Source organism: Vitis riparia, chromosome 15 (genome assembly GCF_004353265.1).
Source record: "Vitis riparia cultivar Riparia Gloire de Montpellier isolate 1030 chromosome 15, EGFV_Vit.rip_1.0, whole genome shotgun sequence".
Classification (NCBI taxonomy): domain Eukaryota; kingdom Viridiplantae; phylum Streptophyta; class Magnoliopsida; order Vitales; family Vitaceae; genus Vitis; species Vitis riparia.
This window is the reverse complement of record NC_048445.1, coordinates 8,494,272-8,522,221: the sequence shown is the minus strand read 5'-3', so window position 1 is coordinate 8,522,221 and position 27,950 is coordinate 8,494,272. Positions and strand designations below refer to the sequence as shown.

Here is a 27,950-nt window from a genome sequence, read left to right as displayed (position 1 = left end):
TATTTATTAAAGAATGAAAGTATCAAATTGGCTTTATAAGATTATACAGTAATATATAAAAGAGTGCTAATCATTTTGTAAAATGAGGACTTGACCAACGTAGCTTGCATGAATATATGACCGTGTAATATTTAATGGAATTAGCATGAGCGTATAACTATCTTTACAAGACCGAGATATTTTTTTTATTATGTTTATCGAATGGATATTTTAATAAAAATATAGAATATGGAGTCACAAAAATTATATAGAATATGTTATGTTTTTTAAAAACTAATAGAACAACATTTTTTTTTATCATTGTTTCAAAAGAAAAATAAAAGTTCATGATATTTTTTAAAAAATTATATATTTTTAATATGCATTCTATTTGATGTTGGACTTTACACATGATGTCTCAATATTCTTTTACTAATTTATTTTACTAATTTATTTTATATATAATAAAAGTAGGTGATGGCAAGGTGGTAATATGAAGGTTGTTGAGTGTAATGACAGTCTTGTATAACTGCTTAGAGTATATAATCATCACTACTCTTTAACATTCATAACTGTCTCTCTTTCCAACCAATAACAAACTCTCGCTTTCTCTCACTTTCCCTAGAAAATTCAACTTGCTAGTTTTCACCCATCTGAGACAATCTTATAATTTGGTAGTTGTTGATTTCACATTCAACAATTTCTTGGTGTTTTTGGTCATCAATCCTGTAAAATTCTCCTAACCCTTTTCTTTCTTCCTTTCTTTGGTTCTTTCTTAATTTCTGTAGAGATCCATTTCAAGTTCATTTGCTTTGTTTCCTGTATAAGATTCATATCTGTTTCTCTATCACTTTCTCTCAGTTTCGTTCACACTCTCCAGAAAATTAATTTTTTCAAGTTTGCTAGTTTTCATGAATCTGATGACTTGGCTGTACTCGATTTCACATTCAACAATTTCTTGGTCTTTTTGGTCATATATCTGTAAAAATTCTCCTAACCTTTTTCTTTCTTTCTTTCTGGAGAGATCCATTTCAAGTTCATTTGCTTTCTTTCCTATATGAGATGAGATTCATAACTGTTTTTCTTTCACTTTCTCTCACTTTCGCTCACTTTCTCCAGAAAATTAAATTCAATCTTGGTAGCTTTCAAGAATCTGATAGCTTGGGTATCGTTGATTTCACATTCAGTAATTTCTTCTCAGTCTTGTTCATCATCGATTAGGTACAAATATATTAACTAATCCTTTCTTTCTTTTTTGGGATATCTTAACACATCCGTAACTGTTTGGTTCTCAGTTTCTTGGTCGTGGAAGTTGTTGCTTTCAAATTAATCTTATTGAATCCTTTTTCATCTCACTTCTCATCTATTTTACAACATTTTTATTCTTTCTCTCAAACTTAATTCTAAATGCATGGGTTAAGGAGAGTGATAGTTCCGGCAACAACCATGGCAATACAAAATCCCAGCGACCCAATTCCAACACAAAATCCCGACCCAACTCCAATATGGATCAGCTGTAACCACTGCCGTCGACGCTTTGTTAGCATGCAAAACATTCAAGTATGTCTCTCCTTGCCATGACTTGCAATGAATGCAGTACTTGTTTTAATTGGACTATTTTATGTTTCACATTTCTTGTATATTTCTTTGATGAATGTTCTCCTTGTAGGCTGTTGTTGTACAAGCCAGGGATCCCAGTTCTATCTACTATGTGGCTGATGATTCGTATGTTTTCTTTATTGGTTGAAAAGAAAGACAGATCCATTCTTATTCATTTCAATTAATATATATATATATATATAAGCCTACATTTGTGTTTTGTTCATGGATGCAGTTTTCGCATATTCCGTCCTGGCGTATTCAGTCATCCCAAAGAAGTAAGTTTTGAATGGATTAGGGCTGCCAATCAGACGACTAATCTTGTCGTGGGCCGTATGTACTGTTCCAAATGCGCACAACCTGCTGGCTGGAAAGTCGTAAGAAATACCATTCACTTGTTGCTGTGAATTTTCTGTTTTATGTGCTGGCAAGTTAATTTTAATCTCACATGCAGCTTGAGGGGAGCCAATGGCACCCTGCTATCCGTACAGGCCAGGTTTTGCTGCCAGTTCCTCCTGCTCGTCCTCGTTACTAAGAATCTCAATGCAGTTGTCCAATGTGATAAACACGTGGGTGCAATATCAAGGATTACAATTGCATGCAACGATGCATGTCTTAGTCATTTGTTCCTTCAGCAGAATGTTTTCAGAAGCTTTTATGTTGGGATGAATAAATTCTTGAGAAACCTAATAATAGATGAGATATGTTTGATGTTGTGTGGTAATGCGGAAATGAGTTCCTTTCTTCTTGCTCTCCAGGTTGCAATGCCTAAAAGCATTAATGCCTCAAAATGGTTGAATTAATTCCATATGGAAGATACTTGAAATTTTTTTACTGTTGCCTTATCTTTATCTGATTCTTTGAGTTTAATCATGGCATCACTGTCAATTGCACTTGACAACCCTTGATGAACAAAAAAAACTTTCATCTTGATTCTTCATAGACTAAAATCATTATCCCCTATGAATTTATCCCTTTCCTCAAACAGTTTGTAATCTGAAGGTCCCATGTTCGATCCACACTCATCGCACCAATTGTCGTGTAAAAATACTCGCACCAGAAATTCAAAGAAAGCAAAACAAAAAAGAATCAAAGAACAACACAATTACGTGGTTTAGATAATGTGCCCTACATCCACGGATGCATACACTGTAGAGTCAATTTCATTGATGAACAGTTTTGAGTACAAGCTTATTACAATTTTCTTCCTTTATTCTATTTGATTTCCCAGAAATACTCACCAAGAAATTCTTCTCTATTTTCTCTCAAACACTCCCCCAAGCTTTTCAAGAAATCAAGTAAGTTTCTATTCTATTATAATAAGACTAACTGATATAACAACTTCTAATAGAAACAACCAGCTTTGGCCTATGTAGCACTCAATACAAATCCTGAACCGATCATCTCAATGGTTTATAAGTCTCTATAATTATACTATATTTTGTTTATTTTTCATCGTTTTAATTGAAAAGTGGGAAAAAGGCATCCCAGATTTTAACGAGAAAATTATTAGGAGCTAAATCTCTAATTTGGGCAGTATGTATACAATTCTCTCTCTCTCTCTCCTCTGGAGAAGCTCATATATATCGTCTGCTTACTTGAAAGTTCTTGAATCTCTTCATAATGATCTTTCTTCTTTTGTGAAGAGTTGAAGTAAATAAGCAGTAAAAACCCATCAAGAAGTTGATATAATTCCCATTGATTTATACATTTGCGTCCAAATTGAGATGTCCCTTAATTATCATCTCAACAGGTTCTATGGATGTCCCTCTTGCTTCACCGGCTTCGGTTCGAGACATGACGTTATCTGCCCAGTGCCCAGTACTATGCATCGATGCAGAGTGAATCTAAGCTATGGAGGAGTACAAAGTCGATTTCATGCTATGGAGGAGTACAAAGTGAATCCATGTATCGATGCAGAATGAATCTAAGCTATAGAGGTTATGTTGTAAATTCATGCATTTGGATATATTTCTCTCATTGTAGCATTTGATTGAATTAATGATGTTACCTTGTAGTCAATACAGGTTCCCTACCATTTAAACATATTACATCCCCTGATTTTTCCAAAAAGGCCACTCCATTTTTATGTCTAGATTGAGGCATTACTGCCAGTAAAAGAGGATGGGGAGCAGTTATGATAGCATATTGATTACCTTGTAGTTATTCTTATGTGGAATTAGGTTATGTCACTTTGTATGCAAATTTTTTCTCTTTAACCTCATCTTGATGAATTGTTTTTAGCCAAATCTTTTGGGAATTCATGACTAGCAGTGGTATGTTTGAATGTGTCATCCCATTGCCAACTCCTCTCATTTATTTATGTCTATTCCTATTCTCATTCAATTAAAAATATTTAAATGGAGTGGGGTAGGTGTAGAAAATTTCTATACATACTTGTCCAGTTTAATTTTTTTACAATTTTCTTTTTACCTTTAAAATTTTAAATATAAATATAATTTGTAATTATAAGTATTATAAATGTTTATAATTTTTATGAAAAGTAAATTTTTCTATTTTATAGATGTTACAAAATTGAAAAATAAAAAAAAATAACAATATTATTGCTTGAACCCACTTGGAACCTATCCTAGGTTTAAAAAAATCTCCCAAATTCATTTCAAATTTGTTTATTTTTATCTTAAACTCGACTTATTAAGGGTTGAAAACGGGTTGGGTATTTGAAAAAATCCACCCCCTTGTCATCCTTATTTCTTAGCAAATCATCCATTATTTATGTATATACAAGTTAGGTAGTGTTTTATGTAAAGATTATACAAATGTGATGATTATATTATTATTTACAAGAATTATGAAAATTTTATATTATTATATTATTATGCTACTATTAACCAAAATCACACACACGAGTAGAAAATTAAGAAAAACACAAGATATTAACGTGATTTGACGATCCATATATCCATGAAGTACACTAACACTCAACAATCCACTAATAAAAGAAAAGAGGAGTACAATGGTGAAACTCTAGAAAAGAACTCTTGATTGCGGCCACACTTTCTAAAAAGTAAAACCTTAAAATATAAAAATGTTAAATATATAATAGGAGCAAATTCGATCTCCATGAGCTTAACATAGAGTTTAACCCCCAACATCCTAAGTGAAATGCAACAAAATTTATTCAGATTTCATAATCCAACAACTATTATATAGTTTTCAATGATGATTAACTGCATTGTTTAATAAAAATTTTGCTTCTCACCTTTTCAACTTTGTTAAACTCTTAAATACTACTACTGTAATTCATTCTGCTGGCTAGTTTTATAATTTCATTCATTGCTCTCTTACTCTTCAATCTAAGAGGGTGTTTGTTTTTTTAGCTTTTTGTTGAAAACAATTTATTTTCAGAATTTAGGTTGTTTGTTTTTCTACTTTTTCATGACTTATTATAAACTTTTTACTGAATATAAAAAACCAAAATATGTAGTTTTTTCTAAATAGAAAAAATAACATATTGGTTTTTCTTTACTTTTTAATACTTAATAGAAATAAAATAGTATAAAAATAAACAACCTAATATTTAACATTATTAAGCATTAAAGTTATATTTAGAATTAAGTAAAAAAACAAACACCACCTAAGTGTATTAATATTGGTGTGGGAAACATGCTAAAATGCTAGAATGCATTTCCTCATCCATTTAAAGGCAATTTGGGGAAGTCAAAAGACCTGTTTTAGCTATTGAATATTAAAGACATTATTCTTTCATGTAGTGCCATGAATGATACATTGGTTTTTCTCTTTGGCTTCCAAGAATAGTGATATATATGTAATTGATTTTGTAGTTTAAATTAATGTCTCAAATTCCTAATTGATATAAATTCCTTTAGATAAAAAATACGGTTAATATATTTCCTATATTGATCATTGTAATATTAGATTTACTTATAAAAATAAGAAAAATTATTATTAATGTCTTTATAAATATTTTAGGTGGGAAAATATTATGAGATGGAGATGAGCTTGTGAGAACTATACGTGATATATGGAGATGTGAGGAAGAGTAGGTCGAAGACATTTAGTGGAATGAGGGAGCTTAGCATACTTCATACTTTATAATATAGATATAAGAAGTGGAGAACATATATACAATGTTTGATGGCTTAATAATTATATCTGGTTTCTATCCTTAGTAATATATCTAGACCGAGGAATTAATACTTTGAGAAAGATCAATGATCTAATTTGAATTAATACACGTCATAGAAATCTCAAAATTGGTATGCCTTTTGCAATGATATGGCTATTAACTTTTATTCAAATGTTATCTAATAAATTTGCCTGAATCAAGATTAATCAATGAATATAATGAGAGATCTCATCAAATTATATCTAATAAATTAGTATTATGAGATCTAACTCAACTATATATAAATTGTTCATGATTTAAGTACCAATTATAAACTCATGTACTTATATTAAAATAATTATTATTTTTTCATTGATGCAATATGTTTTTATGAAGCTTATATACCATGATGTCTATTTTATTCAAATTATCTTGTTTACAATTTTTGTGAGAAGCCACTTTCAACAATATATTTAAGAATTCCAATTCTAAAGTATGAGAGTCTAAAATTAATTCTTCTTTTAGGATCTTAATAGAAAAAAGAGTTTAGCAAGTTATAAATAACCTACTAAATAGTCTATGGAAAAATAATTAAGAAAAGTAGGGTCCATTTTAAACCTTTAACTTTGAGAATAGATTTTTGACACCATTGATATATTTTTTCTATTGAAACGAGTTTTAAGAAATTTGTTCTCGAAGTAGGTTATTTTTTAAAAAAAAAATTGATGTATTTTAAGGTGTTTTCTTTTTAAATATTTTGATAAATAATTAAAAATATGAGAATACTTTGATAATTTCTATACACAATACCTTTATGGAGAATTTAAGTAAATAATTAGGGTTTGTTTGTCATATGTTTTCCCCAAGTGGATTTCTGTTTTTGAGAACTAAGAAATGTTTCAAAAATATTATCAAAATGAATTATTAAACCCTTAATCTATATGAATCTTAAATGGGAAACAAATCAAATGAACTTCAAATGTATCTCTAGAGAAAAAGAAAGAAGGAAAAAGAGCTATGAGAATTTTACTGTATTGATGACCAAAAAGACCAAGAATTTGTTGAATGTGAAATCAACAACTTCCAAATTATTAGATTGTCTCATATTGGTGAAAGCCAGCAAGTTGAATTTTCTTGGAAAAGAGAGAGAAGATGAGAGTTTGTTATTGGTTTGAAAGAGGAATAGTGATGATTATATACCCTAAACAGTTATGCAAGATTGTCATTAAACTCAACCCCCGACATATTACCACCTTGCCATCACATGGTTTTATTATATATAAAATAAAATAATAAAAGGATAGACATCAAATAAATTAAAATTTTATCCCTTGATTGGATGGTGAATTTTTTAAATTATCTTTTATTTTTCTTTTTTAACAATGTTATCAAATACTTTGTTATATTAGTTTTTACAAAGCTAAGATATTTTATAATTTTTATTTTGCTCTTATGTGCTATAGTATTTTTAAAATGTCTACTAAGTAAAATAAAAAAATAATAAAATATCTTATGTCTTATAAAATCTAATATAACAAAATATTTGATGGGTGTTCCAAAAGAGAAAATAAAATTAAGGAAATTTAAAAAATTCACCACCAAGGGTTAAAATTTTAATTTACATTTTTTAATGTTTGAATGACACATTATGTCTAAATATTCTTTTACTAATTTATTTTATATGTAATAAAAACATGTGGTGGCAAGGTGGTAATATGAAGGTTGTTCAGTGTAATGACAATCTTGCATAACTGTTTAGAGTATATAATCATCACTATTCCTCTTCCACATTCACAACTGTCTCTCTTTCGAACCAATTAACAAACTCCCGCTTTCTCTCACTTTCCCAAGAAAATTCAATCATATACTTTGGAAGTTGTTGATTTCACATTCAACAATTTCTTGGTCTTTTTGGTCATCAGTCCGGTAAAATTCTCTGAACTCTTCTCTTCCTTTTTCTCTGGAGATCCATTTCGAGTAGTTCATTTGCTTTGTTTCTTGTTGAAGAATCATATAGTTTCTCTATCACTTTCTCTCACCTTCGGTCTCACTTTCTCCAGAAAATTAAATTCAAGTTTGCTAGCTTTCAAGAATCTGATCACTTGGGTGTTGTTGATTTCATAATCAGCAATTTCTTCTCTGTGTTGTTCATCAGCGATCAGGTACAGATTCTTTAATCCTTTGTTTCTTTTTCTTGATATCCTCGTCAAGTACAATTTCTTTCTCAGTTTCTTGGTCAAGAATCTGAAACTCAAATTCACTTGGAAGTTGTTAATTTCTGTTTTCTGATCAGATTCCCTTTTCACTTGGAAGTTGTTTCTTTCAAATTAATCCAACATGTATGCTAATTTCAGGTACATTCCCCGATTGAATCCTTTTCATCTCAACTCTCATCTTCTTTATGAAATTTTTGTTCTTTCTGATCTTAAACTTAATTATAAATGCATCATTACTGCTCAGCTGGCCCTACTCCGGACCAACCACATCAACACCGGACCCAACTCCAGCACAGGATCCCAACCCAACTCCAACATGGCTCAGCTGTCATTACTGTTCTCGGTTCTTTATTAGCAACCTAAATGTTCGAGTATGTCTCTCTCCATATATCAGAAATTAATTGGAGCATTTTATGTTTTACATTTTTCTTTTATGTTTCTTTGATGAACGTTCTCCTTGTAGGGTGTTGTTGTACAAGCCAGGGAACCCAATACTAGCTACCATGTGGTTGATTACATGTATGTTTTTCATTTATTATTACACTTGCTAGTAGGGTTTTTAATGTGCTTGGTTGGGAATAAAGAAAAAGATCGATTCTTATTAATTTGAATGGTTACAGATAGGGTAGCTTTATTTTTGTGGATTTTAATCACAACATAAGGCTACATTTGTGTTTGTTCATGGATGCAGTACTAACACTTACCGTCCAGACGATGGATTAATAATTTCTGAATGGATTACAGCTGAAAATGGGGAGAATAATTTGGCCTTGACCCGTATCTACTGTGACAGATGCAGACTACCTGCTGGCTGGAAAGTCGTAAGAAATTAATTTGGCCTTGTTGCTGTGAATTTTCTGTTTTATATGTTGGCAAGCTCTAATCTCAAGCTCAATATCTCGTCACATGCAGCTTCAGCGGAGCCAAACTCACCCTATTGTCGATGTAGGCCATGTTTTGCTGCCAGTTACTCCTCCTGCTGCTTCTCCTTCTCAGCCATAATGGCTGATGGCTCTCCATATATACAGTGGATGTGGCTCGTGGCTGATGGCTCTCTCTGTTACTTAAGAATCTCAATACAGTAGTTATCCAATGCAATGTACTTGTGATGTAATACCAATTGCTAGCTAGTACCAGCTCTGTTGCATGAAAACTTGAAGCAATGTTTTCAGAAGCTTTCATGTTGGGTTGAATAAATTCATGAGAATTCTATGTCGTAATGTGTAAATGACTTCCTTTTCTTCATGGTATCCAAGTTGCAATGCCCAAAAGGAGTTAACCAAACAAATGGTATCCCACTTGCTTAATTAGTTAATTATCCGAGAAATCAAGGGAGCTGAAATTATTCAGTATGTTGCATAAACCAAACAAGACATATATGGTTAAACAAGTTTAAAATCGTTTAGGTATCTAATTCTAACAAAATAAGATTTTAATTTTTGATGCCCATATTATTGTTATCAACGTAGTTAGTCAACTTCTACTCAAGCTTCCTCCCACTAACTATTATTCATGGAAATCACAGTTTGATGCCCTGCTCTTGGCTATGATTTACTTGGCTACATAGACGGAACTAATCCCTGTCCCTCCTCCGAAATCACAATTGATGACAAGCAAAATTTGAATCCTAACTACAGTTTATTGATAAGAAAGGACGAACTTCTGCTTCTAGGGATCATCGACTCACTAAGTCCCAAAGTTGTTCATGTTGTTCTTTCATGCAAAACCTCTACTGAAACATGGGATCGTCTTGCCAAGCTTTATGCCGATCCCTTATCCTCCAGAACCATGGGATTAACAAAGCAACTCACTTTTCTCAACCGTGGCTCCCAACCCATTGCTAATTATCTTGTTGTTCATGATAGTGCTGATGAACTCGATCTTCTTGGGGCACCCATTCCAAACCAATATCCCATCACTCACACACTCGATGGTATTGGTCCTGAATTCAAAGCAATTTTTATAGTTGTACAAGCATGGGATACTGTGATCACCTTTGTTGGGCTGCGTGTGAGATATTGAACCCGAGATTAGGACTTGCCAAGCCAACGTATAAAACAGAAAATTCACAGCAACGAGAGACTGGTATTTTTCTTACAACACAAACAGCGTTGGGATCTTGTGTTGCAGGACGACCTATCAGTTTCCTTGACCCATGCATTTATATTGACTTTAACAGACAGAATAAAGATATTATAAAAAAGATGACAACTGTTATGAAAAGAATTCAATATGGGAATGCACCTGAAATTATCATACATGTTGGATTAACAACTTTTTTATTTTTCAAAAATATAAACAAAAATAATGTTGGTTGTTTACATCTTTTTAATTATTTTTCATGACCATTAATTAATAAAGACTAGGTTTTAAGAAATTTCAGGGGAATAGGTATTTTTTCTTTTCTTTTTTTTTTTTAAAAGAAATTGATGGGTTTTTAGGTATTTTTTTTCAAATATTTTGATAAATAATTAAAAATATGAGAATACCTTGACAATTTCTGTATTGCACATAAAGTACACAATACCTTATTGAAGAATTTAAGTAAATAATTAGGGTTTGTTTCTCAACTATTTTCTCCAAAGTGGTTTTCTATTTTTGAGAACTATGAAGAAGAAAAAGAGAAAAATATGTTTGATAACAGTTAAATATGAACTATTAAAAACTATTTTCTAAGAAATATTATCAAAATGCACTATTAAAACCCTTAATCTATATAAATCTCAAATGGGAAACAAATCAAATGAACTTCAAATGCATCTCTACAGTTTAAAAAAGAAAAAGAAAAAAAAAAGAGCAATGAGAATTTGACCGGATTGATGACCAAAAAGACCAAGAATTCAATGTGAAATCAACAACTTCCAAATTATAAGGTTTTCTCAGATTGATGAAATCTAGCAAGTTGATTTTTCTTGGGAAAGAGAGAGAAAATGAGAGTTTGTTATTGGTTTGAAAGAGAGATAGTTATAAGTGATGATTATATACCCTAAATAGTTATGCGAGATTGTCATTAAACTCAACCACCAACATATTACCACCTTGCCATCAAATACTTTGTTATATTAGTTTTTATAAAGCATAAGATATTTTAAAAAAGAAGGTAAATATTTAGTAGTAGACAAATTAATTCAAAAGGTTTGGTAATTCTAATTCTTGACTTCCAAACACATCCTATACTCGTCCCCTTTAATAAGAGCAAAGTTATAAATGAGAAAGGTAAAATCTCCTTGGATTATTCTACTAGCCTTATTTAATAATAATTAGACTAAAATTAAGGATGACATGATTGGTAAGTAACCTATAACAGCCTCCTCAAATTAAGGATTATTCTCACCCGGAATCTTTTATATCCAAGTTGCAATCTGCAAACCTCAATATTAATCTTTCTTTTCTTAATTTGTCTGAATGATACAGTAGGATCCATCAAGAAGAGTAGCTGGTAATCTTTGATATTCCAAGTTCACATGGCGCTTCCACCAGAAACTGCACGTATGCTTAATGCACTTGAAGCCTTTCTGGATGCCCCACCACTTCCTTGCGACTTCCGCTGCATCCGTTGCCATAATCACGTTGCTTTTGACTACAATTTGATTCAGGTGGTGTTTCTTTTCTGTTATATACATGACTTGTGATTTGTGATTTTAGTTAAGATTTGATGCTTTGCTGTTCTTGTAGGATCTTTATCCATTTTCCATGGCTAAGCTCCTCTTTGATCCCGACGTGTAAGGTTCCCATGCTATCTGAATTAACTGTTGTTGACTGTTTGAATTATATGATTTCTGATGTTCCAAGTGTGCAGTACTGGTGTGATGCATGGAGCATACAGTCATCCTATTCGTGGTCTATATGTTGGTGAACATCCTGAAGGGAGCCATGTGGATGCGGTTTCTGTCTACTGTAGTTCATGTGGAAGCTGGCTTGGGTGGAGAATAGTAAGGATTATATATTTCACAAATTAATTCATTTTCTCTTTGATTAATTGATATTAAGACTGATAATGATGACACATATGTTACAGATTCGGCAGTACCCTGACCATCACCCTGTAATCCGTCAAGGCCAATTTGTACTCGCATGTGGTGGTGCAGGCATAGAGCCTGTATTTCCTACGCAAAATTCTCTATAGGTTTCTATTCAGTCAAAAATAAAAATAAAAAATCAAATGTTGTGATGTCAATGATTGTGAATATAATCGCCGTTGTTAGTACTACTTGTATACTATTGCCTCCTTTATATTAATCTCATTGATAAGTGTGAGTAATGATTACAATTCATCAAATTTCATAATATAATCCACAAATTAAATCAATGTGATAAGGAATGTGTTTCACTTAAACAAATATTGTTCTATCGATCCCAAAACTTTCATTAAAATTTATTCCAATTAACTATTTATATTTATTTTTTGTTGCAATCGAATATGTCATTTTAATAATTTAGGCACTAAGAAATGTAATTTCAATGCTCATGTCTAATTTTATTGATCCAAAAAATTACATTGGACGAGTATTGAAATGCTTTGATTATAAACTTGCTCTTGATGTTGGCACATGTGGAGAATATATCATGGTAATGATTTGGGTCCACTAAAATTTTGATATTCAATCCTGAATGTAGTACAATTTATATGAATGAGTTCTTTTCTTAAAGAGAAAAAAAATTCAATAATGGAAATTAACATTTTAAAAAAAGGTTAAATTATTATCCTATTGTTAAAGATAAATTAGATTATTTAAGAAATTAATCATATCTATACTTCATTTAAATGACCACAAAATATTATTGGAGTATATTTTAGGTGATATTTCCTCAGAAGTTGGGAGTCTTGTAAATTCATCTTATTGATGACGTGTATATATTATCAATTACTTATTAATTGAAATTATATAAAAACCACTTTGTATTATATATATATATATATATATATATATATATATATATATATATATATATATATATATATATATATATACACACACATATGTATGTATAAGATTGCAAAACAAAGCTATTGTTAAATGTATGCTCTAGTAAAAAAAAAAAAAAAACACTTGTCAAACTTTTTATTTTTCTTTTTTGTTAGCTAAAAATCACTTGATTTATTAAGATGACAAGAAGTTTTTAAAAATTTATAATTTATGGAAAATCTAAATCTTTATAATAAGATAACTTGATTAATCTTTAGGGTTTTTCATTATTTTCTTTATTTATTTTTATTTCAAATACATACAAAAAGTTTGATATCAGCTTATTAATATGTTAAAAAATTAAACTCATATATGTTGTCTCTACTCGCAAACTTGAATACAATATTATTCACCCAAAAGATTAGAGCCCATATGTATGAAATAAATTAATTAATTTGTGAGACATAAAGCAATATATATGATACTCCACCCAACAAAAGTTTGACATGAAATGCAGTAGAGATGAGCAATATCCACTTGAGTTTTTAGATTACTACCAATAATTATACCCAAGGTTTGTTTTAGGAATGGTCCGTTTTCTTCTTCTTAATATGAATGCCCCATAGTCTTGAATTTTTGGCACAAAGCCAATAACTAGAGATTTGCGAAAAGGTAAATTTTGCAAGACAAAGATATAAAACCTAAACGTTATTGATGTGACATTGGACTGCGTTGGAATGACTATTAGAGGCAACACCTACAAAGGTAGTAGAGAAAGCATGAAATCTTGAAAACCAAACTTTCATCACAAGTTATGTATGAATCGAGATAACACCAAAAAAGAAAAAGTATTTGAACTCTATTATCAATTTTTTGAATTGTTTGTGCATTGGGAATTGATCATTGTGATATTATATTTTCTTATAAGATAAAAAATTATTAAAAATATCTTTATAAATATTTTAAATGAGAAAATATTACCGGATGGAGATGAACTTATGAAGACTATACGTAATGGATAAAAATGTGACGATGAGTAGGTCGGAAACATTCGGTAGAGTAAGGAACTGATCATAGTTCATACTTTAAGATATATATCTAAGAAGTGTTGAAACATAGGATGTTTTAGGAGTACTTAATAATTATATCTAGTTTTTATCCTCTATAATATGTTTGCACGAAGGAATTAATCATTCGAGGAAGCTCATTGATCTCATTTGAATTAATAGATGTCATGAAATCTCAAAATCTTGAAACATAACACATTATATGAGGTATGCATTTTGGACTGATATGGTTGTTAACTTTTATTCAAATGTTATTTCTTTATCACGGATCAATCTTAAAACTAACATGTTGTATTTTAATGGGATAATCTCTAGCATAATATTTGAGAGCTCCGATCACTCTATTATTCAAAAAGGAGTGTTCCTTCCTCATTATTATTTTTTTCTTTTAATGTTATTTATTTATTAATTTGTGGCAAAACAAATTTTTACTAATCTATTAGAAAGTGATTAAAGAGATTAACTTTTGGAAGGAATGGCAGAAGATTTTATAAAAATAACAGTTACTAGTTAAATTCTTTTATTTAAATATTCTCTAAATAGAATTCCTTAATGAAATATCCTCTAAATTTTTACACCGTTAATTAAGATTAATCAATGAATATAACGAGAGATCTCATTAATGTACGGGATCTAAAAGATCTATATATGATGAGATCTAATTCAATAGTAAACTATTGATAATTGAAGTACCATTTTAAACTCATGTACTTATATTAAAATGATTAAAAAAATTTATTCAGTGATGCAATATGCATTTATGAAGCTTATGTACTATGATCTCTATTTTCTTCAAAAAAAAATTTATGAAGATGGTAAAATGGGAAATGGCACTTGGATCAAAGGCGGCCATGCATAGGTGGCCATGCAAAAGCATTTTCCTCTGGGCCCAAGGGAGAGACTGCAATATAGAGATCAGTGGTGTTGCTGGGCTTGCCACAAATAAACACTGTATTCACCCACTGTAGCCGACTTGCTCACCATGAAGACTGTTTGTCTGAGCTCCAAATTTCCCAAGAGCCTGGGATGGATCATATTTCTATGTGGCTTTTCCATACCCTAAACTCCTATTAGTATCATCATAGCCCCCTCTCCTGTATCTATTCTCCAGACAATGCCACCAACCGAAGCAAAACTAAAATCTGTATAAATTGCAAGCAATGTAGCCACCAGTTGAACCACCACAAATGCGCACATCAAGAAGAATCCCAGGCCTTTCCATAAATGACCAGCTTTGAAGGGAAATGAGTCTGAAAGGAGGTGGTCATGATGTCATATTTAGAAGGAGGAATGCCCGATAGTGATGCTCCAGCAATCTCACATATAAATGGTTTTGGATGGTGGAATGAAATGTAGAGATAGGAGGTATGGTGGCAGTCGTGATGGATATGAGAGATAGGAGACTTCATGTACGTGGAAAATGATAGAGATGAAGTGAAGATAAATCGGATGGATGATGGGGATGAGAAGTGTGATATTTGTATGATGAGGATGAAAAATGGGTATGGAGGGTATAAGAAGGTGTGGGCATGGGATTAGTGGAATGAGTATGGTGATATACATAGGCAGGGAATGGGTATGAAAATAAAGAAAAATGAGATGGAGATGGCTATGCATGTGGGGTAGGATGGATAAGCATGAAGGGCATATGGTGTTAAAAGGGAAGATGATATGCATGAGTGATAAATGACGCATGGTGATCTAGGTGGGAGAGATTTGGCATGGGATTCAAGCTTAATGGGAAGGATTTTGGGTGGGATGGTTTATGAAGATTCTTGTGGCCGTGCATGGCCATGTATAAGTGGGGACTTTCATGATTTTTGTTATAGGTCGGCTAGCAGTACACATCCTTTTGGTCTGGTGAATAAGGAGATTTGCATCTTTGGACGCCGACATCACTTGTCACAACCCTTCTATCTGAAAATGTTCTTGGTCCGACTGATCCGTGCACAAATTCCAAACAGCTGGGATGTATATGATCATGATCTGGAGATTCATCCAAGAAAAGGGGAAGGAACTTGCTGACGACTCCTTGCCTTGTGATGCTCCTGATTTCATTTTGCTCGTTTTAAAAACTCACAAAACCTTTCAAGAGTTTAATTCTTTCTCAGCTGCATTCAGGAGCAGCTTGATGGCCAAACAGAACTCTTAGGATACCAAGGCAATAGTCTGATAACCTCCACTTCACTTCAATCAAGAACCTCAGTTTGGGTCGTGCATGCTATGCTTCCATGCATTTTTTATGTTCTCTCTGAGATGCTTGCTCTGCGTGTGATTGTTACCTTGGACCCTGTCAGGTGCTTTGAGGGCACTCCATCGTCGCTCTATCAAGCTTCAGACTCTCCTTGATTATAGAAACGAATTAATTCCCCTCAACCTCCTTCAACTGACCCACTGCGCACCTGTCAAAGGCATCATCTATAGACAGTAACTCATCACCCTTCCTCTCTTTGGTGAGCAAAACCCGAATGCAGAGGGACCTATTCTTCAGGATCAAAACACCCTTCGCTGCCTGAGGGAACTCCACTCACCCTTAATACCCATGAGTCATGATTTTCTTTCAGCAATGCTCACACCCCAAAGAACCCATAAGCTGATTTAAAAGGGGAACGAATACAACCATCTGGTGCCAAACTCAACAACACCCCACAACATCACAAAATCTTCTCCAGAAACAGGAAAGTCCATCTCTCATTACAAGCCAAAAACAGAGGAAAATAAAAGGAAGTGGGAAACAGAAACAGAGCTAGAGTGAATATAAAAAATGACATTAGTCCAAGCTCCATCTCATGGGCGATAAATGAACTAAAAGAAAACTGAGTGGGGTAGATAAAGAGGCATTTCAAATATAAGTGGGTAGCACGACTGCAAATAGCAAGAAAGAATGGAGCCAAACCAATACCAACAAACCAAATAAAAAAAGGAATGAACGCGTTAGAACACCATCAAAGCACCTTAGAGGTCAGAAACAGCATGTGATCTTCTATGCCTACTTCCAATCAACAGGTTAATGCTGGGACCTCAACAGCAAACTGAGCAAAATGGCAAAAAATGATAAACGAGAAAATGGCCATACCTCAGCTCCCTGAGTGAAGATGGTCAAGCTTCTTCTTCTCTCACCTGCTCCTCAAGCCTTCTTCTCAAAAAAAAAAATGCCTCCTCCCCTCTCGTCTGGCTTCCTAGCTACAGAAGACCCTCAGAAAACCCCCCTGCTCTCGTCTCTAGCCCAAAACTTCCCCCCCAAGCTCCCCTCCAAAGTTCCAGAATCCTCCTCTCTAACGGCTTGCCCTGCAAGAAGAACGCTCCTCTGCTCAATATTCCCCCAGGTGTTCAACTCTCATTTGCTCTTCAATTCCACTACCTGATTCTCTGACCACCAACCACGAGGCGACACGTGGCTCTTTGAGAGCCCTCCACCTGGCAAAACGACTGCAGAAAATGCATGAAAATGAGCCCCCAAAACGGGTGTCTACGGCTTGGTTTACCAAAACCAAGTACTAAAGTTAGAATCAAACCTAAGAAGGAACAAAAGTACTCTAGAGAAGTACTAGTGAGTCTTGGCATCCCTTAATCACTAATTAACTAAGTTTATCATATCTTACATATCATAAAGCCAAATCTACAAGAGAAGTGAGAACCTAAAATTTGTGACATACTTCAATTTGATTCAATAAATAGTAATTAAGGATCTGAACTAAAAAAGTGTTTTAGATGCAATTTTGAGTTATAAAACTTAGCTTGATCGGAATAACCCAAGGTCCTTAAAAGAAGATAAACTCAAAATTTGATATTCAATTTTCAAAGGGCTTGACCATAGAAGCTATGATTTATCAATGCAAATTACAAATATAAGTAAATATCGTATTTTCATGTTAGTGAAATTATTAAAGGATCATAGAAAGTTTCTAATTTGTATCGTTTAAATTATTTATTAAAGAATGGAAGTATTTAATTTTTTATTTTATTTTATGAAAATGAGTCATAATTTCTAAATTAAAGATTGTAAATTATTTTATAACACGGGGGCTTGACCAAAGGTACCTTGTCAAAATGTATATCTCTTTGAAATGAGCATATAATATTCAATGGATATTTATTTTATTGTACTTGATGAATATTTTAATAAAATAATGCACTATAACCTTACAATAGAGTAAAATAAAGATAGTAGAATATGTTATGTAATTTAGAAAGCAGTTGTACAAAATATTTCATCATTTTTCCAAAAAAAACATTAAAAAAAACTTATATTCAATTTCATGTTGGACTTTACACATGATGTCTCAGTATTCTTTTACTAATTTATTTTATACACAATAAAAACATGCGATGGCAAGGTGGTAATACCAAGGTTGTCAAGTGTAATGACAGTCTTGCATAACTGCTTAGAGTATATAATCATTACTATTCTACTTTAACATTCATAACTGTCTCTCTTTCCAACCAATAACGAACTCTCGCTTTCTCTCACTTTCCCTAGAAAATTCAACTTGCTAGCTTTCACCAATCTCAGACAATCTTATGATTTGGAAGTTGTTGATTTCACATTCAACAATTTCTTGGTGTTTTTGGTCATCAATCCGGTAAAATTCTCATAGCTCTTTTCTTTCATTCTTTTTCTCTTTGGAGATCCATCTCAAGTAGTCCATCTCCTTTGTTTCATATTTCAGAATCATAACTGCTTCTCTATCACTTTCTCCCACTTTTGGTCTCGCTTTCTCCAGGACATTAAATTGGAGTTTGCTAGCTTTCAAGAATCTGATAACTTGGAAGTTATTGATTTCACATTCAGCAATTTCTTGGTCTTTTTGATCATCAATCTGGTAAAATTCTCCTAACCCTTTTCTTTCTTCCTTTATTTCGTGCTTTCTTTCTGTAGAGATCCATTTCTAAGTTCATTTGCTTCGTTTCCTGTATAAGATTCATAACTGTCTCTCTATCACTTTCTCTCAGTTTCGCTCACTTTCTCCAGAAAATTAATTTTTTCAAGTTTGCTAGTTTTCAAGAATCTGATAACTTTGCTGTAGTTGATTTCACATCAACAATTTCTAGGTCTTTTTGGTCATCAATCCGGAAAAATTCTCCTAACGCTTTCCTTTCTTTCTTTCTTTCTGTTGAGATCCATTTCAAGTTCATTTGCTTTCTTTCCTGTATAAGCTTCATAACTGTTTCTCTCTCACTTTCGATCACATTCTCCAGAAAATTAAATTCAAGTTTGGTAGCTTTCAAGAATCTGATAGCTTGGGCACCGTTGATTTCACGTTCAGCAATTTCTTGGTGTTTTTGGTCATAATCCCGTAAAATTCTCATAGCTCTTTTCTTTTTTTCTTTCTTGCTTTCTTGCTTTCATTTTCTTTGTTTCATATTTAGGAATCATAACTGTTTCTCTATCACTTTCAGTCTCAGCTTTCTCCAGAAAATTATATTCGAGTTTGCTAGCTTTCAAGAATCTGATAACTAGGAAGTCGTTGATTTCGCATCAGCAATTTCTTGGTCCTTTTGGTCATCAATCCGGTAAAATTCTCCTAACCCTTTTCTTTCTTTCTTTCTGTCGAGATCTATTTCAAGTTCATTTGCTTTGTTTTGTATATAAGATTCATAACCGTTTCTCTCTCACTTTCTCTCACTTTCTCCAGAAAATTAAACTCAAGCTTGGTAGCTTTCAAGAATCTGATAGCTTGGGTATCGTTGATTACGCATTCAGTAATTTCTTCCGAGTCTTGTTCATCATCGATTAGGTACAACTATATTAACTAATCCTTTCTTTCTTTTTTCGGATATCTTAACACATCCTTAACTGTTTGGCTCTCAGTTTCTTGGTCAAGAATCTGAAACTCAATTTAACTTGAAAGTTGTCAATTTCTTTTCTCTAATCAGATTGCCTTTTCACGTGGAAGTTGTTGCATTACAATTAGAAAAAAGAATTGATGTGTTTTTTTAAAAAATATTTTGATAAATAATTAAAAATATGAGAACACTTTGACAATTTCTGTGTTGCACGTATAGTGTACACAATACCTTTACGGAGAATTTAAGTAAATCAATAGGGTTTGTTTGTCAACTGAGAACTAAGTAGAAGAAAAAGAGAAAAATATGTTTGTCAACACTAAATTGGTTTAACTGTTCTCACTTTCATGCCGTCCTTTTCACCTGGAACTAAGTTGTTGGGAGCTTTTACATCGAAGCCTTCACCATAAATATCTGGCATTTTCTCACCCGGAATCTCTTGTATCAAAGTTGCAATCTCGAAACCTCAATATTATTCTTTCTTTTCTTAATTTGTCTGAATGATACTGCAGGATCCGTCAAGAAGAGTAGCTGGTAACCTTTGATATTCCAAGTTCCAATGGCGCTTCCACCAGAAACTGAACGTATGCTTATTGCTCTTGAAGCCTTTCTGGATGCCCCACCACCTCCATGCTACTTCTGCTGCACCCGTTGCCATCATTACGTTACTTCTGACCTCTATTTGATTCAGGTAGTGTTTCTTTTCTATTATATACATGATTTGCTAGATTTGATGCTTAATTAATTAATTTCTTTGCTGTTCTTGTAGGATCTTTATCCATTTTCCATGACTCAGCTCCTCTTTGAACCCGACGTGTAAGGTTCCCATGCTATCAGAATTAATTGTTGTCGACTGTTTTAATTATAAGATTTCTGATGTTTCAAGTGTGCAGTACTGGTGTGATGCATGGAGAATACGATCAACCCCTTCAAGGTCAATATGTTGGTGCATTTCCTGAATGGGGTCATGTAGATTTGGTTTCTATCTACTGTATTCCATGTGGAAACTGGCTTGGGTGGAAAATAGTAAGGATTTATATATTTCACAAATTAATTCATTTTCTATATTAAGAGTGATCATGATGGCACATATGTTGCAGATTTTGCAGCACGCTGACCACCCTGTAATCCGTGAAGGGCAATTCATACTCAGATATGGTGCTGGTGCAGGCATAGAGGCTGTATTTCCTATGCAAATTTTTCTATAGATTTCTGCTCAGTAGAAAAATCATCAAATGTTGTGATGTTTGATTGTGAATATAACCGCAATTGTTACTACTACATGCTGAGATGTCTGATTGTGAATATAATCGCAATTGGAACCTATCCTAGGTTTAAAAGCAATCTCCCAAATCCATTTTGAACTCGTTTATATTTATCCCAAACTCGTCTTATTAAGGATTGAAAATGGGTTGGGTATAAAAAAAAAATCCACCCCATTCTCATCCTTATTTCTTATCATAGCATCCATTATTTATGTATATACAAGTTAGGTAGTATTTTATGTAAATATTATACAAATGTGATGATTATATTATTATGTACAGTAATTATGCAAAATTTTATATTGTTATTATTATGATATTGTTAATTAAAACCACACTCGAGTAGAAAATAAAGAAAAATATGTGATATTAATGTTATTCGGTGATCAATGTGATCTCTACATTCACGGAGTGCACCAATACTCAACATTCCACAAATCAAAGGAAAAAAAAAAATGTACAATGGTGAAGCTCTCGAAAAGAACTCTCAATTGCCATTGCGCTCTCTAAAAAACAAAACTATAAAATATAAAAGGTTAAATATATAATAGGGGCAAACTCAATCCCCGCAAACTCAACAGAGAGTTCAACCACCAGCATCCCAAGCGAAATGCAACAAAATTGATTTAGGTTTCACAATTCAACAACTATTATATAGTTTTCAAAGATGATTAGCTACATTGTTTGATAAAATTTTTGTTCATGACCTTTTCAACATTCTTAAACTCTTACATACTACTATTGTAATTCATTCTGCTGAGTGGTTTTATAATTTCATTCATCACTCTCTTACTCTTCAATCCAAGTGTGTTAATATTGGTGTGGGAAAACATGGTAAAATGCTAGGATGCATTATCTCATCCATTTAAAAGATAATTTGGGGAAGTCAAAACACCTGTTTTAGTTGTTGAATATTAAAGACATTATTCTTTATGTGGTGCAATGAATGATACATTGGTGTTGTGATATACATGTAATTGATTTTGTAGCTTGAATTAATGCCTCAAATTCCTAAGTGGTATATATTCCTTTATATAAAAGATATAGTCAACATATTTCCTATATTTATCATTGTAACATTAATTTGCTTATAAAAATAAGAAAAATTATTGTTAATGTCTTTATAAATATTTTAGGTGGGAAAATATTATGAGATGAAGATGAGTTTGTGAAAACTATATATGATATATAAAGATGTGAGGATGACTAAGTCGGAGACATTTAGTGGAGTGAGGGAGTTGATCATACTTCATAATATAGAAATAATAAGTGGAAAACATACATACAATGTTTGATGACTTAATAATGATATCCGGTTTCTATCCTTTGTAATATATCTGCACCAAGGAATTAATACTTTGATAAAGATCAATGATCTAATTTGAATTAATACGCGTATCAAGAAAATTGACTTTTAGCGACAAAATATTTTGTCACTGAAAGTCTAAATTTCGTCTACAAAAACATTCCCCAACGAAAATTCTTTCGTGCCTTGTTCGTCGCCCTAGACCCGTCACTAAAAGTTTAGTGACAAAAATCTTATTTCGTCGCCCAAAGTTTTCCTTGATGAAATAAATTTTGTCACTAAAGGTGTTTTCCAACGAAATATTTCATCGACAAAAGTAAGAATTTTTGTCACGAAAAAAATAAAATTTGTCCCAAAAGTCGTCAATATTTAATGCCGACGAATTTTATTTTTATTGCCAAATATTTTTGGTAACAAATTAATTTCGTCGGTGATAGTCTACCGTCTTTGTTAGTTGTCTTGGCCACGCCCCAGGCCTTCGCCATTCACCCACAGTTCTAGCTCACCCGTCAAACATATGACCAAGCTCTGATACCACTTGTAGATCGAGGTGCTTCGTACTTCCCAGTGGGTCACTCATCCTAAGATTTCTTTGACTATAGCACGCTTAACCATAGAGTATTTTATGACAAGGCCCCCATTTGTTCTGAAAACCAATTGGTGATCAAAATTGGGACCTTATATTATTTAAGGTCACTCTCCATAGTCAACATGAATTTGACTTGAACTCAATTATACTCAACCCAAAATCATGAAAGGGTGTTAGATTCAAGTCATATTGACAAGTCATATCAAATTTTGTCACCTCTAAACAAACCTAATGTTGAATGAGAACAAATTAGAGGACTATAGTTTATTAATAGCTAGAATAAATTCAATTCCAGACTTATGGATTAAAGTGATAAATTTGAAATATAAAATAAAAGTATAATTGAAAGACAATGTTAGGAGAATGCCAAAGTGTAATACTCATATTGACATTAATAAAATAATGATCAAAATGAAATTAGGATTCTACATCATTTTTTTTTCTTTCCCTTTCTCATCTATTCCAAACAAAAATATCAAAACATAATGAAACACTATAAATATAAATCATATAATAATTTATGATATATTTCAATTATTTTTATAACTACATTTGTTTTAAATATTTGATTAAAAATGCATACAAGTATAAAAACTCCTTTACAAGTTAGTAGCCATAGAAGTTACTATTTTGCGGTATAATTTAAGATTTTATTCTTAATAACTAATCAATTTTGATAAATTAGTAATTAATAATTAAAAATAATAAATATATAATTGATCAATAAAAAATAAAATAACCAATTATTAATAAAGATGTGGTTGAAAACTTTTAAAAAAACTTTATATTTATATAGAATTTCATATGTGCTATATATATCAGACATTTTTTATTTTGTAAATATGAAAATAGAGCTAGGCATATAGTACTTACAATATATTATATCATATAATATTTAACTTATACTTATTTATTTATTAATAATATATGATATCTTCGTACACATAAATAATATTTGGAATTTTATGTAGGTAGAATGTTTTTATAGATACTAGACAATTTATTTGAGAAAGTTAATTCTGACCAATTATTTAAAAACCAAGTAATAATTAAAAAAAAAAATCTATTAATTTAAACTAGGTAACTAAATGTTAGTATAAATTTACTTCTTGAGTGGATAAGGTATAATTTTGAATAAATTTACTTATTCATAGCTAACATAAATTTAATACTACATTGGACTTGTATAGATAACTTTTACCTAATATAATAAAAATCATTTAGTAGTATTTATGTATGTGTAGCACCATATAATAATATTGAAATTTAAATAAATTTATATCATAGGATGTAATCTTACATATCTTGGATTATCTATTGTTATTATTTGTATATATATAAATATAAATAACATATTACACTATAAATATTAATTGATTAAATAATTTACATTTTTGTTATTTCATAACAATACTATTATTACATAATAGAACATTTAAATTTAAATAAATCTACATTCTAGTATTTAATTTTGTGGATCCTTAATTTTTATTATTATTTATATAAATAAAATATTATAGTATAAATATTAAGTGTCAACAAATATATATTGTATTATTTCATAGTATAAATAATCTACTTATTTATTAATATTCTTTATTAATATCACAATTTAATAACATTATTTGGTGACAAAATTACTCAATTTGTCAGGAAATAATATAATTACCGACGAAACCATTTTGTAAGCAAAAATAGATAAAAGGTTGTAACTTTTAGTGAGGAAATTATTTTCATCACCAAAAATTATAATTAGTGATAAATATTTTCGTAGGGAAATAGTTTATTTTTGTCACAAAAGTGTTTGCGCAAAAAAAAAAGCGCCAAATTTTCCTGCCACATCTTTTACCGACAAAAATTTCAAATTCGTTAGGAAAAGTTTGTAGAAAATTGGCATTATTGACAACATCTAAAATTTCATCGGTAAAAGTTACTTTTAGTGACAAAATTAGAATTCGCCCCTAAATTTTTGTCACAAAAAGTACATTTTCTTGTAGTACGTGTCATAGAAATCTTAAAACTTGAAAAATAACACATTATATGAGGTATGCATTTTACAATGAATATAATGAGAGATCTCCTTAAATTATATCTAATAAATTTGTATTTTGAGATCTAACTCAACTATATATAAATTGTTCATGATTGAAGTACCTATTATAAACTCATGTACTTATATTAAAATAATTAATGGTTTTTTCATTGATGCAATATGTTTTTATGAAGCTTATACACCATGATGTCTATTTTCTTCAAATTATCTTGTTTACAATTTTTGTGAGAAGCCACTTTCAACAATATATTTAAGAATTCCAATTCTAAATTATGAGAGTCTAAAATTAATTCTTCTTTTAGGATCTTAATACAAAAAAGAGTTTAGCAAGTTATAAATAACCTACTAAATAATCTATGAAAAAATAATTAGGAAAAGTAGGGTCATTTTTAAACCTTTAACTTTGAGAATATTTTTTTGCTATTTAGAATATAAAATAGTTTTGTAACCCAAACCCCCTCCCCCCACCAAAAAAGAACAAAAGAAAAAAGAAAGAAGTATTATAAGTTATACCCTCATACCAAATCCTGGAAGTATCATATGACTTGGGACAAGCTAGGTTGATCAAGCCCCTATTTTACAAAGTAATTTGCACTCTCTTGAAAATTTTGACTCACTCTCATAAAGCCATATTAATTCTCGTCTTTAAAATATAATTTAATCATTTCAAATTATTTTTTTTAATTTAAAAAATATAATATCATATTGGGAGTATAAGAACTCTAATCTACCTTGTCTTCTTAAAATTTCCTTAATTAAAACAATTTTGAAAAAGTTTTTATGTGCTGTCATGTAAAAATTTCCAAATATTATCTAGTTATATCTGTATTTAATAATTTTTTTTTAAATATTATGATTTTTTTTATTTTAAAAAGAAGATAAATATTTAGTAGCACACAAATTAATTCAAAAGGTTTGGTAATTCTAATTCTTGACTTCCAAACACATCCTACACTCGTCCCCTTTAATAAGAGCAAAGTTTTAAATGAGAAAGGTAAAATCTCCTTGGATTATTCTACTAGCCTTATTTAATAATAATTAGACTAAAATTAAGGATGACATGATTGGTAAGTAACCTATAACAGCCTCCTCAAATTAAGGATTATTCTCACCCGGAATCTTTTATATCCAAGTTGCAATCTGCAAACCTCAATATTAATCTTTCTTTTCTTAATTTGTCTGAATGATACTGTAGGATCCACATCAAGAAGAGTAGCTGGTAATCTTTGATATTCCAAGTTCACATGGCGCTTCCACCAGAAACTGCACGTATGCTTAATGCACTTGAAGCCTTTCTGGATGCCCCACCACTTCCTTGCGACTTCCGCTGCATCCGTTGCCATAATCACGTTGCTTTTGACTACAATTTGATTCAGGTAGTGTTTCTTTTCTGTTATATACATGACTTGTGATTTGTGATTTTAGTTAAGATTTGATACTTTGCTGTTCTTGTAGGATCTTTATCCATTTTCGATGGCTAAGCTCCTCTTTGATCCCGACGTGTAAGGTTCCCATGCTATCAGAATTAACTGTTGTTGACTGTTTAAAATTATATGATTTCTGATGTTCCAAGTGTGCAGTACTGGTGTGATGCATGGAGAATACAGTCATCCTATTCGTGGTCTATATGTTGGTGAACATCCTGAAGGGAGCCATGTGGATGCGGTTTCTGTCTACTGTAGTTCATGCGGAAGCTGGCTTGGGTGGAGAATAGTAAGGATTTATATATTTCACAAATTAATTCATTTTCTCTTTGATTTATCTATATGTTAATTGATATTAAGACTGATAATTATGACACATATGTTACAGATTCGGCAGTACCCTGACCATCACCCTGTAATCCGTCAAGGCCAATTTGTACTCGCATGTGGTGGTGCAGGCATAGAGCCTGTATTTCCTACGCAAAATTTTCTATAGGTTTCTATTCAGTCAAACAAAAAAAATCATTTTGATCTCTTATTCATTTGTAGATATTTTAAGCATTTTCTTGATATTTTAAGGGTTTGGTTGCAAGTATAAAGACTTGCATTAGAGATTTTTATGAGGAGGGAGAATGAAAAACACATAAACTTACTTTGGATTATTGCAATTCATCTCTATTGATTTCATGAATTGAATGCATTATGTGGGAATGACAATGAGTGGCTAAACACCATTTTATTTTACAAAAGTTGATCTCCTATGGGAGAGTCTTAGTGGAGTGCATCTAAAGTATTAATAAAAGTTGTCCTTAATCTAAGATTTATCTTTCTCACAAAATTTACAAGGAAAAATAACTCTTTTTAAAATTTTTACTAGGGTTATGCATGTGTGATTCTTTTTGGATTTAATGAATGCTTCTTCCTAAGAGTTGATTCACTAAGAATCGATTTGATCCATTATTGTGATGTCTCTAAGGTTAATATTTGAGATGAGTATTGGGCTTAATAGGTAATCCTACTTTCCTTGAGATTTGAACTTAAAGTGAACTTGTTCTTGGATAGTTTTATCATTAATGGTATATTTTTCTACTTTTTGAAACCCTCAAAAATTCATCTTTCTAATTCAATTAGATTAGGTTAAAAATAACATGGGATTTAGGCAGGAAATATTAGATCTTTAAGCCATTAGATATCACAACACTGGTCCTTATGGGATCGATCAAGCCACTATACTAATAGGTTTTTTTTTTTTTGGTTGGGAGAACAATCGTCTTTGACCTTGGTTTACAAAAACCAATTTTAGAGTATAGTACCAAAGTCAGAATCAAACCAAAGAAGGTACAAGAGTACTTTATAGAGGTACTAGTGATTCATGTCATCCCTTAATCACTAGTTAACTAAGTTTATCTTATTGTTACTTATCTTAAAGCTAGGTCTACAAGAGAAGTGAGAACCTAAACATTGTGACATACTTCAATTTGATTCCTTAGATGGTAATACAATTTTGAGTTATAGACCTCTGCTTAATAGGGAATAACCCAATGTCCTAAAAAAAAGATAAACTCAAAAATCCATATTCAATTTTTATTAAAATATGGATTTAAAAAAAAATCACACTTTATATATATATATATATAAAAGGAATATTTTTCAAAATTTTTATAAAAT

At 31.5% G+C, this 27,950-nt stretch overlaps 2 protein-coding genes across 4 annotated transcripts; both read left to right on the top strand.

The window, feature by feature from the left end:
- Positions 1-1,169: 1,169 nt before the first annotated feature.
- Positions 1,170-8,907, top strand: LOC117932700. Of its 2 annotated transcripts, none has more exons than XM_034853986.1 (6): positions 1,170-1,200; positions 7,962-8,022; positions 8,129-8,255; positions 8,348-8,403; positions 8,576-8,705; positions 8,797-8,907. In XM_034853986.1, exons 2-6 carry the CDS (start codon positions 8,006-8,008, stop codon positions 8,884-8,886), a joined length of 420 nt encoding a protein of 139 aa, XP_034709877.1. In that variant the 5' UTR covers positions 1,170-1,200; positions 7,962-8,005; the 3' UTR covers positions 8,887-8,907. The 2 variants fall into 2 exon arrangements, with proteins under 2 accessions (XP_034709877.1, XP_034709878.1); XM_034853987.1 differs by lacking the exon at positions 1,170-1,200 and adding an exon at positions 7,793-7,830.
- Positions 1,403-3,532, top strand: LOC117932702. Of its 2 annotated transcripts, XM_034853992.1 has the most exons (5): positions 1,403-1,539; positions 1,649-1,704; positions 1,814-1,955; positions 2,033-2,147; positions 3,332-3,532. In XM_034853992.1, exons 1-4 carry the CDS (start codon positions 1,426-1,428, stop codon positions 2,111-2,113), a joined length of 393 nt encoding a protein of 130 aa, XP_034709883.1. In that variant the 5' UTR covers positions 1,403-1,425; the 3' UTR covers positions 2,114-2,147; positions 3,332-3,532. The 2 variants fall into 2 exon arrangements, with proteins under 2 accessions (XP_034709883.1, XP_034709882.1); XM_034853991.1 differs by lacking the exon at positions 3,332-3,532 and having other exon boundaries at positions 2,033-2,158.
- Positions 8,908-27,950: the final 19,043 nt, after the last annotated feature.